The sequence below is a fragment of the Pelodiscus sinensis genome, chromosome 14, assembly GCF_052426305.1.
Source record: "Pelodiscus sinensis isolate ZL-2025 chromosome 14, ASM5242630v1, whole genome shotgun sequence".
Taxonomy (NCBI): domain Eukaryota; kingdom Metazoa; phylum Chordata; order Testudines; family Trionychidae; genus Pelodiscus; species Pelodiscus sinensis.
The window spans coordinates 9323954-9342299 of NC_143065.1; the positions used below are offsets into that span (position 1 = coordinate 9323954).

General features: G+C 42.7%; 1 protein-coding gene across 11 annotated transcripts in view; it reads left to right on the top strand.

Moving 5' to 3' along the window:
* Positions 1 to 18346, top strand: part of MYO9A (myosin IXA) — a 309520-nt gene that overhangs the window by 121725 nt on the left and 169449 nt on the right. For 10 of the 11 annotated variants that reach the window (XM_075897519.2, XM_075897517.2, XM_089781943.1 and 7 more), the window contains 4 exons: positions 5021 to 5115; positions 11923 to 11985; positions 12775 to 12874; positions 16203 to 16259. In XM_075897519.2, the coding sequence (XP_075753634.2) occupies positions 5021 to 5115; positions 11923 to 11985; positions 12775 to 12874; positions 16203 to 16259 (315 nt within the window). The remainder of the gene's footprint in view (positions 1 to 5020; positions 5116 to 11922; positions 11986 to 12774; positions 12875 to 16202; positions 16260 to 18346) is intronic. The other variant, XM_089781941.1, reaches the window with a different exon arrangement.

Here is an 18346-nt window from a genome sequence, read left to right on the forward strand (position 1 = left end):
TGGCCTAGCATAAGCTTTTCAATTTAATAAACTTTTAAAGTCAATTCCAGACCAATCAAAATATCTTTTTCTGTTTAAAAAATGCGGTAGGAACTTACAGGAGCGGAATCATTACTTGTCTGCAGCTAAATTTTTTGAATTCTTGAATTGGTGTTTAGTTCAGACAAGCTGTATTGCTCGAACAGAGGAGTATTGAACTTTTTTCCCTTCAGAATGTTGAGCCCTGGCCAGTAAAAGCTCTGGCCTTGCCTAGAATTTTAGGAATGCTCTTTATGGAGTTTTGCCAATAAGCATGTACAGCCTAGCGCCAATCAGCAGAGGGAAATATGAACAGAACAGAATTTGTTTTAATGAAATAGTTATATTCACAGTTTTTCAAGGCTGTACTGTTACATTGCACATAATCATACCGGCTTTACAAGAACACAGTGTACAGTTCAAATATATCTAGACTTGCTCATGTATAAGGCAATTTAATAGGACTTTTTATAGCCTAGTCACTCTTTTAAAGAGACCTTATAAATAAAACAAAAAAAATATTAAATTGCCTCAAATTAATTCTCAACTGTTCTTGTTAGCGAGTTGGTAACTCTATTTTCAGAGTGCCTCTGCCATATGGTTAGTCTTGTGAAATTACAGCAAGACATGTCCTGAAAATCTCTCCCAAATAAGAGTGAAAAAGAAAATATTGCAAATATCTATTATGGACCCTGCGATACTACACAGAATAGTTTCCATGGACTCTCAGGTCATAAAACAGGTTGGCTTGTTGTGTTAATCCAAGAGAAAAATGTGGTGAAGCCCACATCTTCCAAAGATGGAGAACTTACTACTCCAACACTTGTAATTCCCTATCCTTAGTCCAGACCTCTGATCCATATGTTAAACACGTGAGCTAAGGAAGCTTACTGCACTCCTAGGAACTGTGACGGCTAAATCTCTCTCCAGCGAGGCAGATGGGCCTCTCTGAAGAAGTGGGGAGAGCTGGTGGGATTGTGGGAGGAGTGAAGAGATCTGCAAATGTCCGTTTCTGTATGTGAGGTTGTTCATTTTTTCCCTCGGCCAGTGTCAGAAATGAGGCTGTCCGCTTAAGAGACCTGTGGGCTTTTGCGAATTTTTCTCTGGCTATGTGTGCCAAGCAGAACAGAAGTGTACGTCCTTCAGATGCTCGGGGCAGCCCTCCATGCAGTTTTCTTGTTACTGATGTGGAAAGCACTGAGGATCTATGTCCAGGCTTGTGGGAAGTGGACAGGAAGAAGTACTACATCCTGTCTGCCGTAGGCGTGGGAAGTAGAGGTGTGGGGGGGCTGTAGCATTTTGCACCCAGCGTCCCTGTGCCCAGGGGCTGCTCTGCTGCTGACCTGCAAGTCCTCGGTCTTGGCCTCTGAGCAGTCCCTGCAGGGTCCTACCGGCTTCTGCAGCCACTGGGATTCTGCTGTCTACAGCCTGCCTTCTCTGGGGTCCAGGCCACCAGCCCTGCAGGCTCCATTGCTCCTTGGGGTCCTGTTGCCAGCCCGAGGCTCCACAGCCGCTTCTTCTGGAGCTAGGTTGCCATCTCTCCCAGACTGGATGCCATTTGCAGTAATGGTGTCCAGTCCAGGAGAGTTTGCAACCCTAGGTCTGACCCCAACCTGGGGTACTGATGGGCACAAACAAGTGTGGGATGAGGCCCAGCTTAGCACCTCCACCCTAAAAATAGTTCCAGCACAACCGCTATCTGATTGGGGAGCATCTCCTGTAGTTGTATTTTCCTTGAGTCGATACCCTGGTTTACTGCTGCCTAGAAGCCTTCCTAAATAACAATTGTAATAGACTTTATTTTCACTCTAAAAATGATCTGATCATTTAAATACTGTACTTCCCAGAGAACTAGAAAACCAACGCTCGTAAATCCTTAATAGGATCGATATATGGTTTATTTTTTTTAAAGAAACATGAAAGGCTGATGGGGGTACAACTGCATGACCATATGGCTGTCTGTTGTACAATGTTGCTTGCTGATGCAAACTGCTTTAAGCGAATAACACCAATTTGCTTTAAATAAAGCTTCCCTCAGTCACTTAGCATCTGGGTTTGGTGATCTTTAATTTCAGCCGTGTTCCAGAAAAGGTTCATAAAACTAAATTAATAATAATAAATAATTAAGTACAAACCATGTTCCAAACACAGAATTATTGTTCTAAGTTTATTGGTTTTATTCAGAGGACACCTGGGGCAGTGTGCTGACTGACATGGAATATAAACACATGCTGCTCCTTAAATTGGTGGAGGTTGGACCCCCCGGTCCAGCACCCTCAGGACCTGACCAGTACAGAATGAGGGGATTTGCCAGCCCGGGTGAGGTCCCCTGCCACTCCCCAGCCCATTGCCCCTCAGTGCTGCTGGCCCCATTTCTGCCCTAGCCTGCCTCCAGCCCCCGCTACTTCCACCCAGGCTGGGCTGCTGGACCCACTGTCGCAAACCTTAGCTTGGCTGTGGAGTGGTGACTAGCATGTTTGTAATTAGATTTTGAACTCTGTTGACCTATAGACTGTACCAAAACTTAGGGGGAGTCAGTCAGTCCCCCCTGCCCTAAAGAGTTTAGAGTGGGAGTAGACAAGACAAAAGGGAGGTGGGGAGATAGGACTAGAAGGGTGAAGTGATTTGTCCAAGGTCACATTAAAGGACATGGATGGTGTCAAAAATAGAATCCAGATTTCTGGATTCCCAGTCCACTCTAGACCATGTTGCTGTCTCTTTGTTGTGGTTGGTACTACGTCAAGCAAACACTTCTCCGCATGTTCTTAGAAAGACAAGAAAAGCTGTTCGTTAGTAGATTCATAACTGCTGCAAAGAGAAGTGTAGAGTGTTTTGTTATGTAACTGACTGGTGCTCATAACATAAGACATGCATTTCTCTCCCTCCTCTCTCTGACAGTCCTTGTCCAAAGCATCATAGCTTCACTCATCATTTGGGTAGTGGTATTTGTTTAGCATGCTGCTTAACATTCTGCTTTTCCTTTGGATTCTTCCAACTATACAATTTCAAATTAGAGTTTTTTTTATTTCAAGTGAGAATTCTCTTGTCCCAAATTCTAACCTAAAAAAAATCCCTTGGTTTTATTTAGAACCTCAAGGGAGGCTGGATACAACATAGTTTTTACTACAGCACAGCACGTAAGATAATGGAAGTTAGGGAATACGGAGTCATCTTGCCATTGAGGCAACTTTTAAAAACCTGCCCTGAGAGCTATTCATCTCACGCATTTTTCTTACTAGTTTCAATCTTAAACCTTGGTAGAGGATTGTGTTGAAGTGATCAGCTCTGAACCAAAAGAGCAATCCTTGAAAATGAAAGCTTACTTTATCAAGAGACGTAAGAACTAAATCGCTAGTTTGGTGTTTCAAGACACGGAGGTAACATTAGCTTCTGTGTATTCTCAGACTGGTTGCTTCAGAATTTAGTAGTAAAGGGAATAAATATGTACAGTCTTCGTATTCGAGGCAAAAATGAATTTGGAATGTTCATTTGATAATTGTAAAGGGACCTTATGTACAAAATATTGTGTCTAGAGCAGATATACCATTTTTGGGTATTGAGTAGTGGGATTGTTTGTAGCAATCTGAGATGACCTTGTGTGCAGAAGTAGGGAGACGACCGTGATAACACCCATGCACACGATTGGATGTTTTTCCAAAACATCTACTGTAGGAATTATTTTGGAGAAATTCTATGGGCTGTATTACACAGGGGGTGAGACACAGGGCATGATCATAGTGTTCCCGTCTGGCTGTGGGTCTGTGAATCTCTGAAACACTCAGAGTACACCAATATTTACCAGATTGCCTATAAAATTGATGGTTTTCTGGAATTGTAAAACTTTTTTTTAGTGACCCGTAGAAACTAACATGGATTACATTGAATTTTAACAGATTCCACATGTTCACATTTGAAAAAAAATCAGCCAGCCATTAAGACATTAGTAAATATGTTTCATAGTGGATTCACTGGATTTAATTCTCTGTGTGATAATGGGCATTTGTGTTCCCTGCTTCAGTGATTTGATTAGAACCAAAATATATGCAAAAACATTACTGTAGGCTTAAAGAGGATTGTTTTGTTGCAGGATGTGATTTTGAGCTAGCACACGCAGTCTGAAGTATTCAATTCTATTTTACTGAGACTCATCACACTGCCTCTAGCTTTGAACAGCGATGGTTTAACTCAGGCTCTGCTTGTCAGGATAATCCTGCATTACTAGAGTCAGGAGGCCAACTCTGCTGTTCCCAGTGGCCTAATAACTCATGAACAGCTGCACTGGTTAGAAACAGCTTTGTTTTCTGATCATACTGGCTAGGGAGTCTTTACTGAAGCAGAACTACTCTCATCAGTATGTATCAGTAAATTAATATTTCAGTAAATACCGGTTTTTAATGAAAGTAGGTGGGAGAGATGCACTTGATATAGGTGCAGTCCTGTCGTGTCAAGCATTTTACAGCCGAAGATGGAAAATGGAAGCATAATGCAGTTTAATTTTTAAAATCTAGATAGCAATAGATTAGTATAGACTATTGCTAATGAACTGTTGGAGTAAAAATCTATCCAGAAATTGAATTCTTATTTGTTCAAATAATATTTTAAGAAGCAATGATGCAAATATGCTTGTAAGACCTTCTAAATTATCTCAGCCAATACTTTTGGGACAGGCCTCTACTCCATTAGGGAAGTAATCCATTTCACACTAGCTGAGCATTGATTTTTCTCACAGCAGAGGTTTATAATGGCCTATGATGGTTTGGTTGTATGAAACTGTCATACGGCTCCTTCCTATGTTAGCTCTTACGTTGGACATCAAAACAACCCCCTGAGGTTCAGTGAGAAGCCTTGTATTTATGAAATCATTCAGCCATCCTTCCCAGGTTTTCAGCATTATTTGTGCAATGCCAGCCAAGTCCCAAAAGCAAGCGTGTGATGTGCATGTGAGTTAGGCTATCTGTAGCTTCTGAAGCACAATAATAACATCTTTTCTTTACGATGACAGGCTTTTGGAAATGCAAAGACGGCCCATAACAACAACTCCAGTCGCTTTGGCAAGTTTATTCAAGTGAATTACCAGGAAACAGGCACTGTGAGAGGGTAAGTGGCAATCAGCAGCAGTTTGGGGTTTAGAATGGGGTGTATTTCATAGCCTGATATTCTTACCTTTACAACAGGAATGTAAACACTCAGAATATCCATATATGTGGCCTAGAAGGTTAGATGTCTGCGCACACTCTCTCTCCAATAAAGGCCAGCTTTCTTATTTTACAGCTACCTGTGTGGGGACATATGAAGAGTTTGCTTGTTATGAATTAATGTTTATCGGTAATGCAGCGTACGTTTTCAACCGTGCCTCCGTTTTTAGCCTCATGCCTCACGCCTCACAGGGATATAGGTCATGAGAATTGTGTGATTAAAATCCTGTGATGACAACATAGTCATACTCTTTCTCTTCATGCTCATAAGAAAACTGGTTTGTTCTATCATGTGTTTTCTTTAGCTACTATATCACCATGTTGGTTTTGTTTTTGTTTCCAAGCAAAATAATGTCACACTTTATTGCCTGGTTTTCAGAGGGGCTGAGAATCCACAGCTCCCCCAGTGACTTCAGAGCTAGTTGTGGGTAATCAACACATCTGAAAGTCAAACATCAGCTTTCCAGCCTTTTAAGGCAATTTTTCATGTCAAGCCCAACTTGCTCACCACCTTTATTTTTGTTTTAAACAAGCAGTTCAGCAATAAGTCCATACTTGTAATGTTGAGACTCTGCTACTTTGAAATACAGGCAGTCCCCGAGTTACGCGGACTTACGAACGGGGCTTTCTCACCCCGGAGCTCACAGGCAGAGGGACTGCCCAGAGCGCAGCGGTCCCGCCACCTCGACCTCCGGGGCGAGGAAAGCTGCTCCGGGTGCCCCTGGTCTGCTGGGGACCGTCTCCAGCAGACGAGGGACACCTGGAGCAAAGCCAGGGAGGCGGAGGGGTCCCGCGCCTCTGAGGCTTTGCTCTGGCAAAGCCGGGGAGGCGCGGGACTCCGCTGCCGCTGCGGCTTTGCTCCCCGTGTCCCTGGTCTGCTGGGGGGGCACAGCTAGTGCCCCCCCCCCCAGCAGACCAGGGAGACATGGAGCAAAGCCCCGGGCCTGTGGTAGAGCAGGTGGGGTGCTGCCGGTCGGTCCTGCAGCACCGCTCCTTGGCGCTACTGGACCAACCCGGCAGCACCCCAGCTGCTCTGCCCCAGGAGTCCTGATTCAGCCACTGCTGATCAGTTTCAGCAGCGGCTGAATCAGGACACCTGGGGCAGAGCAGCTGGGGTGCTGCTGGGTTGGTCCAGTAGCGCCGAGGAGCAGTGGCACTACTGGACCAACCCAGCAGCACCCCAGCTGCTCTGTCCCAGGCGTCCCCAAGTCAGCCGCTGCTGAAACTGACCAGTGGCTGACTACAGGAAGCCCCTGCCCTGGGGCTTCCTGGAATCAGCCGCTGATCAGTTTCAGCAGCAGCTGACTTGGGGATGCCTGGGGTTCTTAAGTTGAATCTGTATGCAAGTCAGAACTGGCGTCCAGATTCAGCCGCTGTTGAAACTGATCAGTTTCAGCAGCAGCTGAATCTGGAGGCCAGTTCCGACTTGCATACAGATTCAACTTAAGAAAAAACCTATAGTCCCTATCTTGTACCTAACCCGGGGACTGCCTGTATCTACTTAAATCAAACCCTGCATCCTTCTCCATTATAATGAGGGTAGCTGTGTTAGGAAGAGGATACATTTCCTCTTTTATTTTGAATACGGCTAAAAGAAACAAGGCCACTTCCTTAACTACACCATCAATTTATGCAGCCCCTTTTCATGACACCTCTTTGCTGTGTGATAGTGGTATCTGTGGATTAATATTATAGGTTTGAGACTAGCAATTTCTTCGAGTGATAATCTTTGTGTATTCCACTTATGAGAGAGACATGCACACCGTGGTACTGAGTCCAGGATTTTTGGCAAGCCGTATCCATTGGCTCACACTTGGACTGTGGGTTTCCTTGTGTTCCAAGGGCTAAAAGGGGGTGTTGGCTAACACCTCTTCAATTCCTTCTTGCCATCACCTGCTCTAAATTGGAATCTTTGGTGTCCCCAGCTATTTTTACTATCATTGCTGTATGATGTTAAATGTAGTTAGTTTTTAGCTTTAGTATTTGTAGTATAGTCTACACAGGCAGATAATGTAGTTAGCGGTGTGTCCTCCCCCGCATCCCCCTCGAGACATAAGTCCGGGGTCCTGGAGTTGAAAAACATTACTTGCCATTGCTTTTTAGTGAGTGACAGACCTCAGTGCTGCTTTCCTTGATTTGATGAGGCTCGTATTTCTACCAAGTGTAGTATCTGCCACTGTACTCCTGTCCTCCCCTCCCCCCAGGCCCAACTCATGAGTATCAGACACTGAGACTCGGAAAGCATCTAATAGAGAAGGTGATGAAATCTCAGTTGAGCGTGGGCTAGGGACTGCCCCAGGTACGTTAGTTTCCCCAAGTGGGCAGCGCCTCTCTCAGCTCAAGCTCAGGAACAGAAGCCAAGTTTGTTAAGCATGAGGAAGAGACTTGACACAAGAGCAAAGGGCACTTTCACAGACCTAAGTACAAATCATCTTCCCCAAATTCTGCCCCAAAGAGCGCAAATCCCTCCCTGACCACCTTGAAGTTGACATACCTGGGTGCTTAGGCCCAAGTAAATCATAGAATCATAGAATACTAGGACTGGAAGAGACCTCGAGAGGTCATCGAGTCCAGTCCCCTGCCCCCATGGCAGGACCCAGTACTGTCTAGACCATCCCTGATAGACATTTATCTAACCTGCTCTTAAATATCTCCAGAGATGGGGATTCCACAACCTCCCTGGGCAATTTATTCCAGTGTTTGACCACCCTGACAGTTAGGAACTTTTTCCTAATGTCCAACCTAAACCTCCCTTGCTGCAGTTTAAGCCCATTGCTGCTTGTTCTATCCTCAGAGGCCAAGATGAACAAGTTTTCCCCCTCCTCCTTATGACACCCTTTTAGATACCCGAAATGTTCTGAGCAGGAGAAGGAGGCATGCCAGGGTATGCATCCGACTGCTCTGACAACAGCTCTGATATTGAAGATTTGGGATAAACTGCTCTTGGTGCTCCTATCCCCTTCCAGTGTAGATGCAGTGCTAGTAGGGGCATGCCCATGGAGCAAGCTAATTGCTGCAATGACCAGGAAACCTTAGGGTTCCAACAGCTTTGCCAATGGATTCTACTGGTACCCCGGGGTGATCAGAGAGCTGCCTCCTCCTGGGGTCATCTGTGCTCTTAGCCACATTCTCCACATTTCAGGACCATCACTAGTCGTGTACATGGATACACCAGAGAGAGACTGTCCTGACCAGCCTTGAGGTGCAACCACCAGGACCTTCAGTTGTGCCAGAGATAAGCTTATCTGCCTTGGTTTTTTAGTCTGAGACCCTCAGGAGTGTCTGTGGTATTGGATGGAGGTGGCATGGGGTTTGAGCTCCCAGCAGATGCAGTTGCTCAGGAGACAGCTGGCACTCTAAGCCTTGTGGTGCTGCTCTGCCTGTTGATCCATCCTCCTGGCAGTATTGGGGACTGAGAACCCTACGCTAGACACTTAGAATCAGTTCAGGAGTCCTGTTTGCCATCACTAGACACTTACGGCTGGCCTCATTGGGTTATGTGAAGCTGAAATTGTTCTGACAGTCCCAGGGGCAAGCTTGTTGTCTTCACTGGTTGAGGCAGTTAGTCCATCTTCTCCATCTCCATCATCAAGTGACTTGAAACAATATTAAGAGCTTGTGCACAGGTGGCTTCAGATTCAGCTTGAGGAAGTCCAGGAGCCTCAGCACAGGTTTACTAGACATTCTGGATCCTCCCAGTCCCAGAAGAGTGGCCCTCCTCATCATTGAGGTCATCATGGACCCAGCAAAATCAATATGACACACTCCTCCTTGAGTGCCCATCCCATCCTGAGGACTGAGAATTGCTGCTTTGGTTCCATCGGGGGTGGGAAGGGTTCTCTCACCCACCGTCAAACTCTTGGGTTGAAGGTGGTTGCAGAGTTGTCCAAACACCACCAACGAAAGACCACTCCCTCGGATAAAGGACACCAGGAACTCCACCTTTTTGATGGAAGAGAAGACTTTTCTCCCTCCCTTCAATTCAGGATTTCAGATTATGCAGCGGCGTTGGTCTAATAAGATTTTTGGAATTTAAGGATAAGCTCTCTGCAGGAGATAGGGCCTACTTCCAGGCCTTAAAGGATGGGGGCAGATTAGTGGCCAAAAGCTTCTTGCCAAGCTGCAGTGGACGTGGCAGTTACTGTGCTTAGCGGGGATGGTGTTTTCATTATTATGAAGAGAGACTCCTTGTTATCCTCAGGTTCCCCTAGAGAGGCACAGAGAACCATCCAAGATCTGTAGTGAAACTGTCAGCCTATTCTTTGAGAAGATGGATGAATCTCTTCAATCCCTCAGACTCAAGAACAATATTGGCTTTCTGACCACTTATACCCCTTTCGCTAAGTCAAAATACTGGAATCAGAGGTATAGGGAAAGACCACTCCTCAGCCATTTAACCACCAATGTCCTCAAGAGCCACCATGCTAAAGCAATGGTTGGAGCCAGTACCCTAGCCTCTGTTACATCAATACTCCAAACCCCAAGTAGCGAGTTCTTTCAATGGGACTGTTGAGATCTGTATTCCTTTCATGCTAATTCATTTTTGTCCTTTGATATTCAAAAGTTGCCTTACCCAGTTAGCCAAAAGTTGGAGGGCGCTAACTACAGATGAATGGGCATGATCAGATAGCCATGCAGGTTGTTTAAGTTTCTGGTACCTCATACCCACAAACTGCTTGCCAGGTTGCTTCTCAGGGACCATTCTTATGAGGAGATTCTAAGACGAGTAAACTCCCTTTGCCGCAGGGGAGCCACAGAAAGGGCTCCACTTCAGCATTAAAGGAAGGGATTTATTCCTCTTACTACTTGATCCCTGAGCAGAATGGGGGATGGAGGCCAAGTCTTGATCTGAGACCACTGGACAGGTTCATTCAGAAACAAAAATTCCACATATCCTTAGCCCCAGTAACTCCTTTGTTAGGGGAGCCATGGAGGTCCTGGCTCTCAGCCCAAGAAGCCTGTTTTCAAATAGACAGCCACCCAGCCCATGGCAGGTTCCTCCAGTTTCTCTTCAGGGACGAGCATTACCAAGTCAGAGCCCTCCCCAGGGTCTTGACAAAAGTTTCTTCAGCTGTGGCAGCTCTGATGCAAAGAGAAGAATTTCAGTCTTCTCTTACCTCAACTGTTGTCTTCTGACAGGCAGTTCCTATGAAGACGTCCAGTGGGCAACAGTGTTCCGATCGGCCTTCTGCCTTCCCTTTCTAATCTCCCACATGCACAGTACATATAGGGCGTATTGCTCAAAGAAGAAATTGAGGTTACTTACCTGTTCCTGAAGGTTCTTCGAGGTGTGTGTTCCTTGTCTGTTTTCCACTGCCCGTCCTCCGCCCGCTATGCGGGGAATTGTTAGAACTGAGGTGAGAATGGGAAATGGGAGAGAGGCACCACAGTTTGTCCTCAGTTCAGAACACGAGGAGGCTATGGCACGTGTGCAGGCCAATGGGCACTGCCTGCGAAAACTCCCAGACTCAGGTGCGTGCTGTGTGATGTGGCCCATGTGTGGAATACAGGTAGGGCCCACGCCTCTTGAAGAAAATGAAGGAGCCTCTTGGCTTCCTTTAGAAATTGCACTTCCCTGTCTCTGACCATCTAATGTACTAGGTGTCTACACTTAGAGTTGTAAGCTCCTTGCGTGCCACCCAAAGCACAGTAATAGCATTTAAAAATAATTAGCTGCCTCTGTTGTAGTATGATGTATTGTTTTTCCACGAACCTCACAAATATACATTATTTACTTTCCTAACTGTGGGTAAATTTAAAAGAATAGATCTAACAGATGTTTGGATTCAAATTTTCAGAACTTGTGCAAAATTTGTCTGTCCTGTACATGCTGTTTATCAGTCGTGTTGTTATGGTCGTGCCTAAGACGTATCCAAAAATGGACACCTCTTGTGTTAGCCACAGTAGGATAGCCCTGCTTCCGAGATTACAATTTCTGATGTTTTTAATTGCATTTGAATGTGCACGTTAAATGTGCAAACAACTTGCAGAGTTCTGAAAACCACTGTCTAATATTAGGTTAAAGAAATGTACATGTTTAATCGCCAAAACATGAAGAGCTTATAAATGTGAGAAGCTTAGTATCAAGATGCTTAACACTAAAATTGCTTGAATGTATAAACTACCATAATATAGGAGGGTATTAAAATGGAGGCCTGAAATTGCAATGAAATCTCCATGGGCAAATCACTAGAGCCCTGCATGGGTACAGAATTTGTATCTGCATCTGCAGCTCATTCCACAAAATGCTGTGGATATCTGCATCCATATGCACAGATGCGGATACCCATGACCATAAAGCAGATGTCTGCGGATTTGCAGGGCTCTACAGATCACTTCATTATGTGATCAGGACCAAATGGGCTCTGATATGTATTTGGAATGTAGAGGGTTAAGCAGTCAGTTTTACCTTGCTGAATTTTGGATTAATAGGAATCTTAGATTCTTTAGTTTCTGTCAAGGTTTCCATTTAGGTTGCCTGCAAACTCTTCAGAGATCATATAGGTGTTAGCCCTGGCTTCATATCAAACTAAAACCCTCAAAAGTCAAACATAATTTTGGGCTTGTTCTGCAAGGAAGAAATGTATATAACTAAATGAAGAAGAATGAAACAAAATGCATCTTTTCTGTACAGTAAAACATTTCAGCAATTTTTCTTGTATATGTGTCGAACATGAGCTGAATGACTATTTATTTATTTTTGTTCCAGAGCTTATGTTGAAAAGTATTTACTGGAGAAATCCAGGCTAGTCTATCAGGAACACAATGAACGGTAGGAGCCTGTTTCTTTCATATGTATATCCTTATATTGTTAATGACATATTATTGGGTGCATGATAGACGGTTTTAATACCCTATTTTACCTGGACTGTAGGATATCAGTTTCACCATTCTAAGTATGTATTGCTAATCAAGTTACAGACAGTCGACCTGTAGCTTATCTACATGGTAACATTCAGGAAAGTGAATGTTAAACTGCGTTAAACCCTTGTGTGAATACACTTTTTCAGAGTTAAAATGGCCTTAATTCAGTTTAAGTTAAAGGCTTATCTACACTTGACATTCAGTAGTGGCACAGTTGCCCTGCTGTAGTGCTGCAGTATGTAGATACTCACTACAGCAGGGGTCTCAAATTCAGTGTACCATAGGGCCAGTGGGAACCCCCCTCTGGCAGGGCTCCAGGGGGTGTCTCCACATTTTTCTCCCCGCATGCATTTTCTGGCCCCACTTCCCAGCCCACATGCTTCCTCCGCCCTGGCAGATTTAATTCCCTGCCCCCTCTCCCTCCTGCCAGCAGCCCTTGTCCGCAACCGGCCCGGACACCTCACAGGCAGGGGCTGCTCCGGTGGGTGCTGGGAGCCTGCAGCAGCCCCAAACCCTGAAGGGGGGCACGAAGCCAATGAAAGTTAATACCATTCAGGTCTTGGAAAGTCCCAGTCTCAATTTGTATGCTCAGCTGCAGGCCCACAACTTTGAAAATCAGGTTCCTAGTAAACACAGAAGAACGTGTGCAGCTCTGATATTCATTTTCAAGTTTAACATAATTTTTGTTTGTTACCAGGAACTACCATGTATTTTATTACCTTCTGGCAGGCGCAAGTGAGGAAGAAAGATCGGCATTCCATCTTAAACAGCCCGAGGAGTATCATTACCTCAATCAGGTGGGAATGAACAGGCAGTGTTGGGGTTGTGACAGCATGTTTAAACAGGGGCTGTATAGAATGGGTTAATCTCTAGAATGGTGGAACACTCTTTCCCAGTGACAGACTTCTTCTCTGTTGATTTTACCTGTTGCTAATAAAGGAAATAAGATGAATGGTGAAATGTCTTGGCCGTGGTCTTTTTGTTCAGGATTTCATGATGAGAAATTCATCCGTGTTGGCACGTCAGCTGTTTGAGCGGGGCAATGACTTTGATGCTGTTTGTTTCCATCCTGAAGTGGAGTACAAAAGAATAAAAATATAAGCCGTTTACTGATTATGCTCTCCTGAGGGAAATACATTAATCACTTACCTTCCATTTGTATGAATGTTAATAATTAATATTTGTCTTCAATCTGGGTCTGTTTAGCTAGAGATGTAGCCACTTGTTAGCAGTGGGCTTGTTGAATATAACAGCTTGCATGATATTGTCATAATTCTGTAGCTTTAGGGATTGGCTGTCTGGTAGCATGACTTTTATTCTTTAACAATATAACAAGCCTAATGTGAAGAAAAGGTAGAAACCGTCAACCACAAGCCAGTGAGATACCTCTGTGGGACTAGTCGGTTTGCATCACAGAAAATGTATGCAACATTTATGGGAGCGGGTCTTTGTCCAGCAAACTGTCCTCCTTTACAGCAGGTGTGGAGAGGAAGCAGTTGGAGCCATCTCAGGATAAGGTCAATGCACAGCCCTGTAAAGATCCTTTGGATTGGGCAGGGTTCTCCTGCCACGAATGCATGCTAAGAGGGAAAAGGTCTTGGCTCCCATAAATATCAATTGGATTTGGACATGTGGAACCCTTCCTTGTCCCTGGTTAATTATCCTAAAACTCAAAACATAAAGGATCCCTAATTACATTATAGGTGATTAAAAAAAAATTAAATACATGTTTTACTTTGAAATGACAGATTTGCGAATGGTTTAGTGTATATTTGAAAGAAAAATGTGTTTTATAGGCTAGCAGTAAATAATTTGCCATTCTTGGATTACAAGTCAAAGCTTCAATTGTGTAAACATAGTGTATTGCAAATAACTTGTTCATTTTTCTTATAATTGCGAAAGGATGACACCTTAAGCGGGCTAAATTCTTCAGAAAATGGGAACTTTTAAAGACTTTTAAAGCTGTATGTTAAAGCAAGAATCCAATGTAATAATAATGATTACCACCCACGTTTACATTAACATTATGAATTTCACACTAGTGAACTAATAGTTTAATGCTTTTGCTCTTAAACACTAAGTATTTGAGACATCTGAGAACATAGTATGTTCTTTATGTAACATCTGTTCTGTAAGTCGGAAGCATGGCGAGGCCAAGATTTGTTCGTTTGTCTCATAACCTTAATTTTGCTTTTTAAAACCAAGATTTTTATTACATTTCCTTTATTTTTTCAGTTGTAAAACTGTAATTTAAACAGCCTTTTAAATAAATAAAATAAGAACTAAGCAGCGTGATGTACTAGTTAGGGAGGTGGCTGACATGTTTAAGATTAAAACATCAATTTTAATGTAAATCATGGTCCACTGAAGATGGTAGGAGGTGCACAGAATTTCTGAGGCCGTGTCCAGACTCAGGGTTTTTTTCGGGAAAAGTAGCCTTTTCCCGAAAAAACTTCCCCTGCGTCCAGACTCAAGCCGCGTTCTTTCGAAATTATTTCGAAAGAACGCGGCTTTTCTTTCGATGGCGGTAAACCTCGTTTCACGAGGAAGAACGCCTTCTTTCGAAAGTTCCTCTTTCAAAAGAAGGCGTTCTTCAATGTAAAGAGGCCGTCTTCGAAAGAGAGCATCCAGACTTGCTGGGTGCTCTCTTTCGAAAAAGCGGATTTCTCTTTCGAAAGATCCGCCTGCAGTCTAGACGCGATCTTTTGAAAGAGGCTCTTTCGAAAGATGCTTTCGAAAGAGCCTCTTTCGAAAGAAGCCTGCAGTCTAGACATAGCCTAAGTGTCCCTCAGTGGATCCTCAAAGCAGATTCTGTGTTTAGTTGAGGATTATAAGTCTGAAGTTTTTGGCTTGATAACTGTGTTGTATCCAGGCTGAGTAGTTGGAGAGAGCCAGCATTTTATCCATGTGGACCTACACAAATTGGCTTCTTCGGAAGTATTAAGTGTGTTGTTTCATGTCGGTGCCTTCCATTAGTGCAGTAACAACATATTCTCATGGCCTACATCGAGCGCAGAAAATAAAAGAGAAGGCAGAAGAGGAGATGAAAACACAAAAATGCAAAAATATTAAATCACTTTTGAATAGTCTCATACTAATTAAACGGATTTGTTACAGGTGCCGTAAAAATACCTAAAATAGGACATTAGAGAGGCATAGGAAGACATAAAAACATATCAGTTGCTGTTCACCTGAAAAAAAAGAAAAAAATAGGGAACAAAATAAAATGTTTTTCTTTCCATTTTCATCTGGGCCATGTTTAGGTATATAAAACAAAATTGTATTTTATATGGAGAGTGAAAATTAAAGCATCTGTTGTTCATCCCCTCCTTTTTTGTAAAAAGGATGTCCTGTGTGAGAACACCTTCAGTGCAAGAAAAAAGCTAAAATAATTTGTAATAAAAAAGCCTCTCTGCTTTGGTCAGATTTGACCTGTCAGTCAAATAGATTTACAGTGGAAATGCTAACGGCCCCCTCTTCTACTGAAGTCAACACCATGAAGCACTGGATCCTTAATTACTTTAATTACTATGATATAAACAGTTGTGCCATAACATTTTCCCAGTGGGGCTGCTTTCTGTTAGCCTTCAGACTCCTTACTTTTTGTCCACTCTAACTATACTATTTTTTAACCCCTTCTCTGTCTTTTTGGCTGAGAAGGACTAAATGACACTTCCTTAGGAGCCCCGTGCTGCTGTTCCTTAAATGGGCCTATGAGTCACTGTTTATCAATCTATGTCGTGCGCCAGAGAAGGTGCTGAGAGTAGAAACTAGACCTTGTTCTCCAGCACCTCTGTGCAGATCACTATCACCAGGTCAACTCATGGCTTAAGTCTAATAGTCCCAGATAAATCAGTCTTAGAAATATTTTAGTCTTGTGCTAGGCAGAATTATCATTCTACATAGTTTTAATTTGCTACAAGTAGAGATCAGAATATTGACCAATGTGGTAAATAATGCCTAAAGCCTAAATTCTGCCTTACATTTTTAAATTTCATTGCTCTTTGCAAAACGAATTCCGACTTTGCAAGTAATGTCATTGCATTGCTGTCCTGTCTCAAAGACTTGGGGGAGAGAGTTATGTTTGATTTGAATGCTACTTAACCTGATCTGCCTTGCTTTCAGATGACAAAGAAACCCCTCAGACAGAGCTGGGATGATTATTACTATGACTCTGAGCCGGTCAGTACAAGTATATGCGCATTCTCTGTTGCTGGTGTAGGGCGCTACTTGGCTTCTTTGAATCTGTAGTCTACACCAAGACACAGAGAAAACTTAATTTAAAATAGAACCGCCACAACCATAGATTTTATTCTCAATGCGATTGCTTGGATATTTGGGCAATGATGGTGCAGATCTTTTTCTCATCCCTTTTTTGGTCATTTTCCTTTGGTAAGCCGCCTCTCTGTTTAGATTGAATATGCCCATGTAATTGAACCAGGTATCAATTACCCAAGGATAGATTGTACCAAGCACAGTACATATATGTTGACAGAAAGGTGTCCATTATGTAATGATGTTTTCATGCTATTGCAGCTATGATTTTTCTCTCTTGTGAAAATAAAATATTCCTTTCAGTGATATTTCAAAATACAGCAAACCAAGATTTGTAATTAAATGGGCACTGAAAGATTTGTTCTCCATGTTCCTTCAGAATGACTGCCTTAGTGAATTTCCTATCTGATTTATTATATAAATGTACCAAGTATGTGAGAAAATGGAGACACTAATATTATTGAGAATAAAAACAGATCCTTGGTTAAAATAGTTTCACTGGTAGTGTTATCTGAAAGAAGACAGCTTCACAGCAAGACCTTTCCAAATACATATGACCAAAAAAGGAAAAGTGAGTCTCTTTATTTTCCCCTGTGTGCAATTCAGTCAAGCGGCAAAGGCCCAGATTAGAGATGTGCTTTTGGTGTGTGTGGCCTGCGGATGTTGTGTACGTGGTTTTTTTCCTCTGTTTTGTCTTAAACCTAAAAGCATGCTTGTAAGTCTAATTGCATGATGTCATTGCTATCCATGTTCTTATACTAACAGTTTAGTAATCTTAAGAAATGAAAGATAAACTGTAAAAGAATATCCTTACTATAAGGGCAAATAGGCAAAAATAAAAGGTAAGACTTCCATTTATAGTAATATTTAATCTGACTCTCAGAAGTGGCAGGTTAATTGCTAAAAATTTAAAATAGTGAGTATTGAACCATTCAGTTCTTGGGTAGAGAAATCTCTTAATAATATACTAACAGTTTCAAAGAACTAATTTGGATAGTAGTAATTGACTTTTCAGATTTATTTTAATAAGACTTAATATAAGGTCAATAAGACAAATCTTTCTTATATCTGAGCTGGGCTAATCACGCTGTGCAGTATTTATTTATTTTTTTTTCAAACTAAAAGCAATTCAGGGTAATGTAAGAAACATACAATTGCTTTGCCCTCGTTTGAGCAGCAAAATCTGTGAATATTTTTAGTAATTTGTTGAATCTGGTGTTTAGAGCGGTTTGTTTTTTTGTTCATTACACTACCAGGTCAGTAGACAATGAAATGAGCTGCCATGTTTTGACTCCTGAGTTCCTTTTTGCTCACTGCTTGCAGTGGTCCTGGATGTTTGTTTTTTCCTTACGAACTTCTCGAAAGATTTAAAAAAAAAAAAAAAAAGTTTATGAACGGAGCCACAACACAGAATAGAGACAGAAAGCTTGGACATCTCTTTTGTTTGATGCTCCGTCATTATTAGATATGTATTCTGGAACCTATCCTATGATCATGCTACAGCTATACAGGGAATGAAAAAAAAGTTGTTCATCAGATGATATTTTGGTCTCTGAACAAGCATGTCCTTTGTGAGTGAAGATGCTTGAATTGCTTCTATTTAGCGTTAGGAAGCAGGGCAGTTGCTTATATGACAAAGCTGAAAAAGCTGGGAGAGGACATTGCTTAAGCAGAATACAGATGACTTGTTTGATTCGTCTGCAAATGTTGGCACTTTTCACAGTTTGCCATTGCCGCATGAATGTTCTAAATTTATGACTCTGCATTCTGAGCGAAGAAAAAGTATAGGGACGTACTGCCGATGAAACAGTGTGCAGATCATCTGCTTTGACATGAATGATTTACAGGAAGCTTTCCATGCGGGTTAATGAGCTTGGGCAATTGTTATGTAAATTGTTAACCACATTGCCTTTGGCTTTGAATGCATTGCTTCTGAGTCAGCTGTAGGAGTTTCACTGTTATCTTGGGATTTTGTTTCAAATGAGTGAAACCCT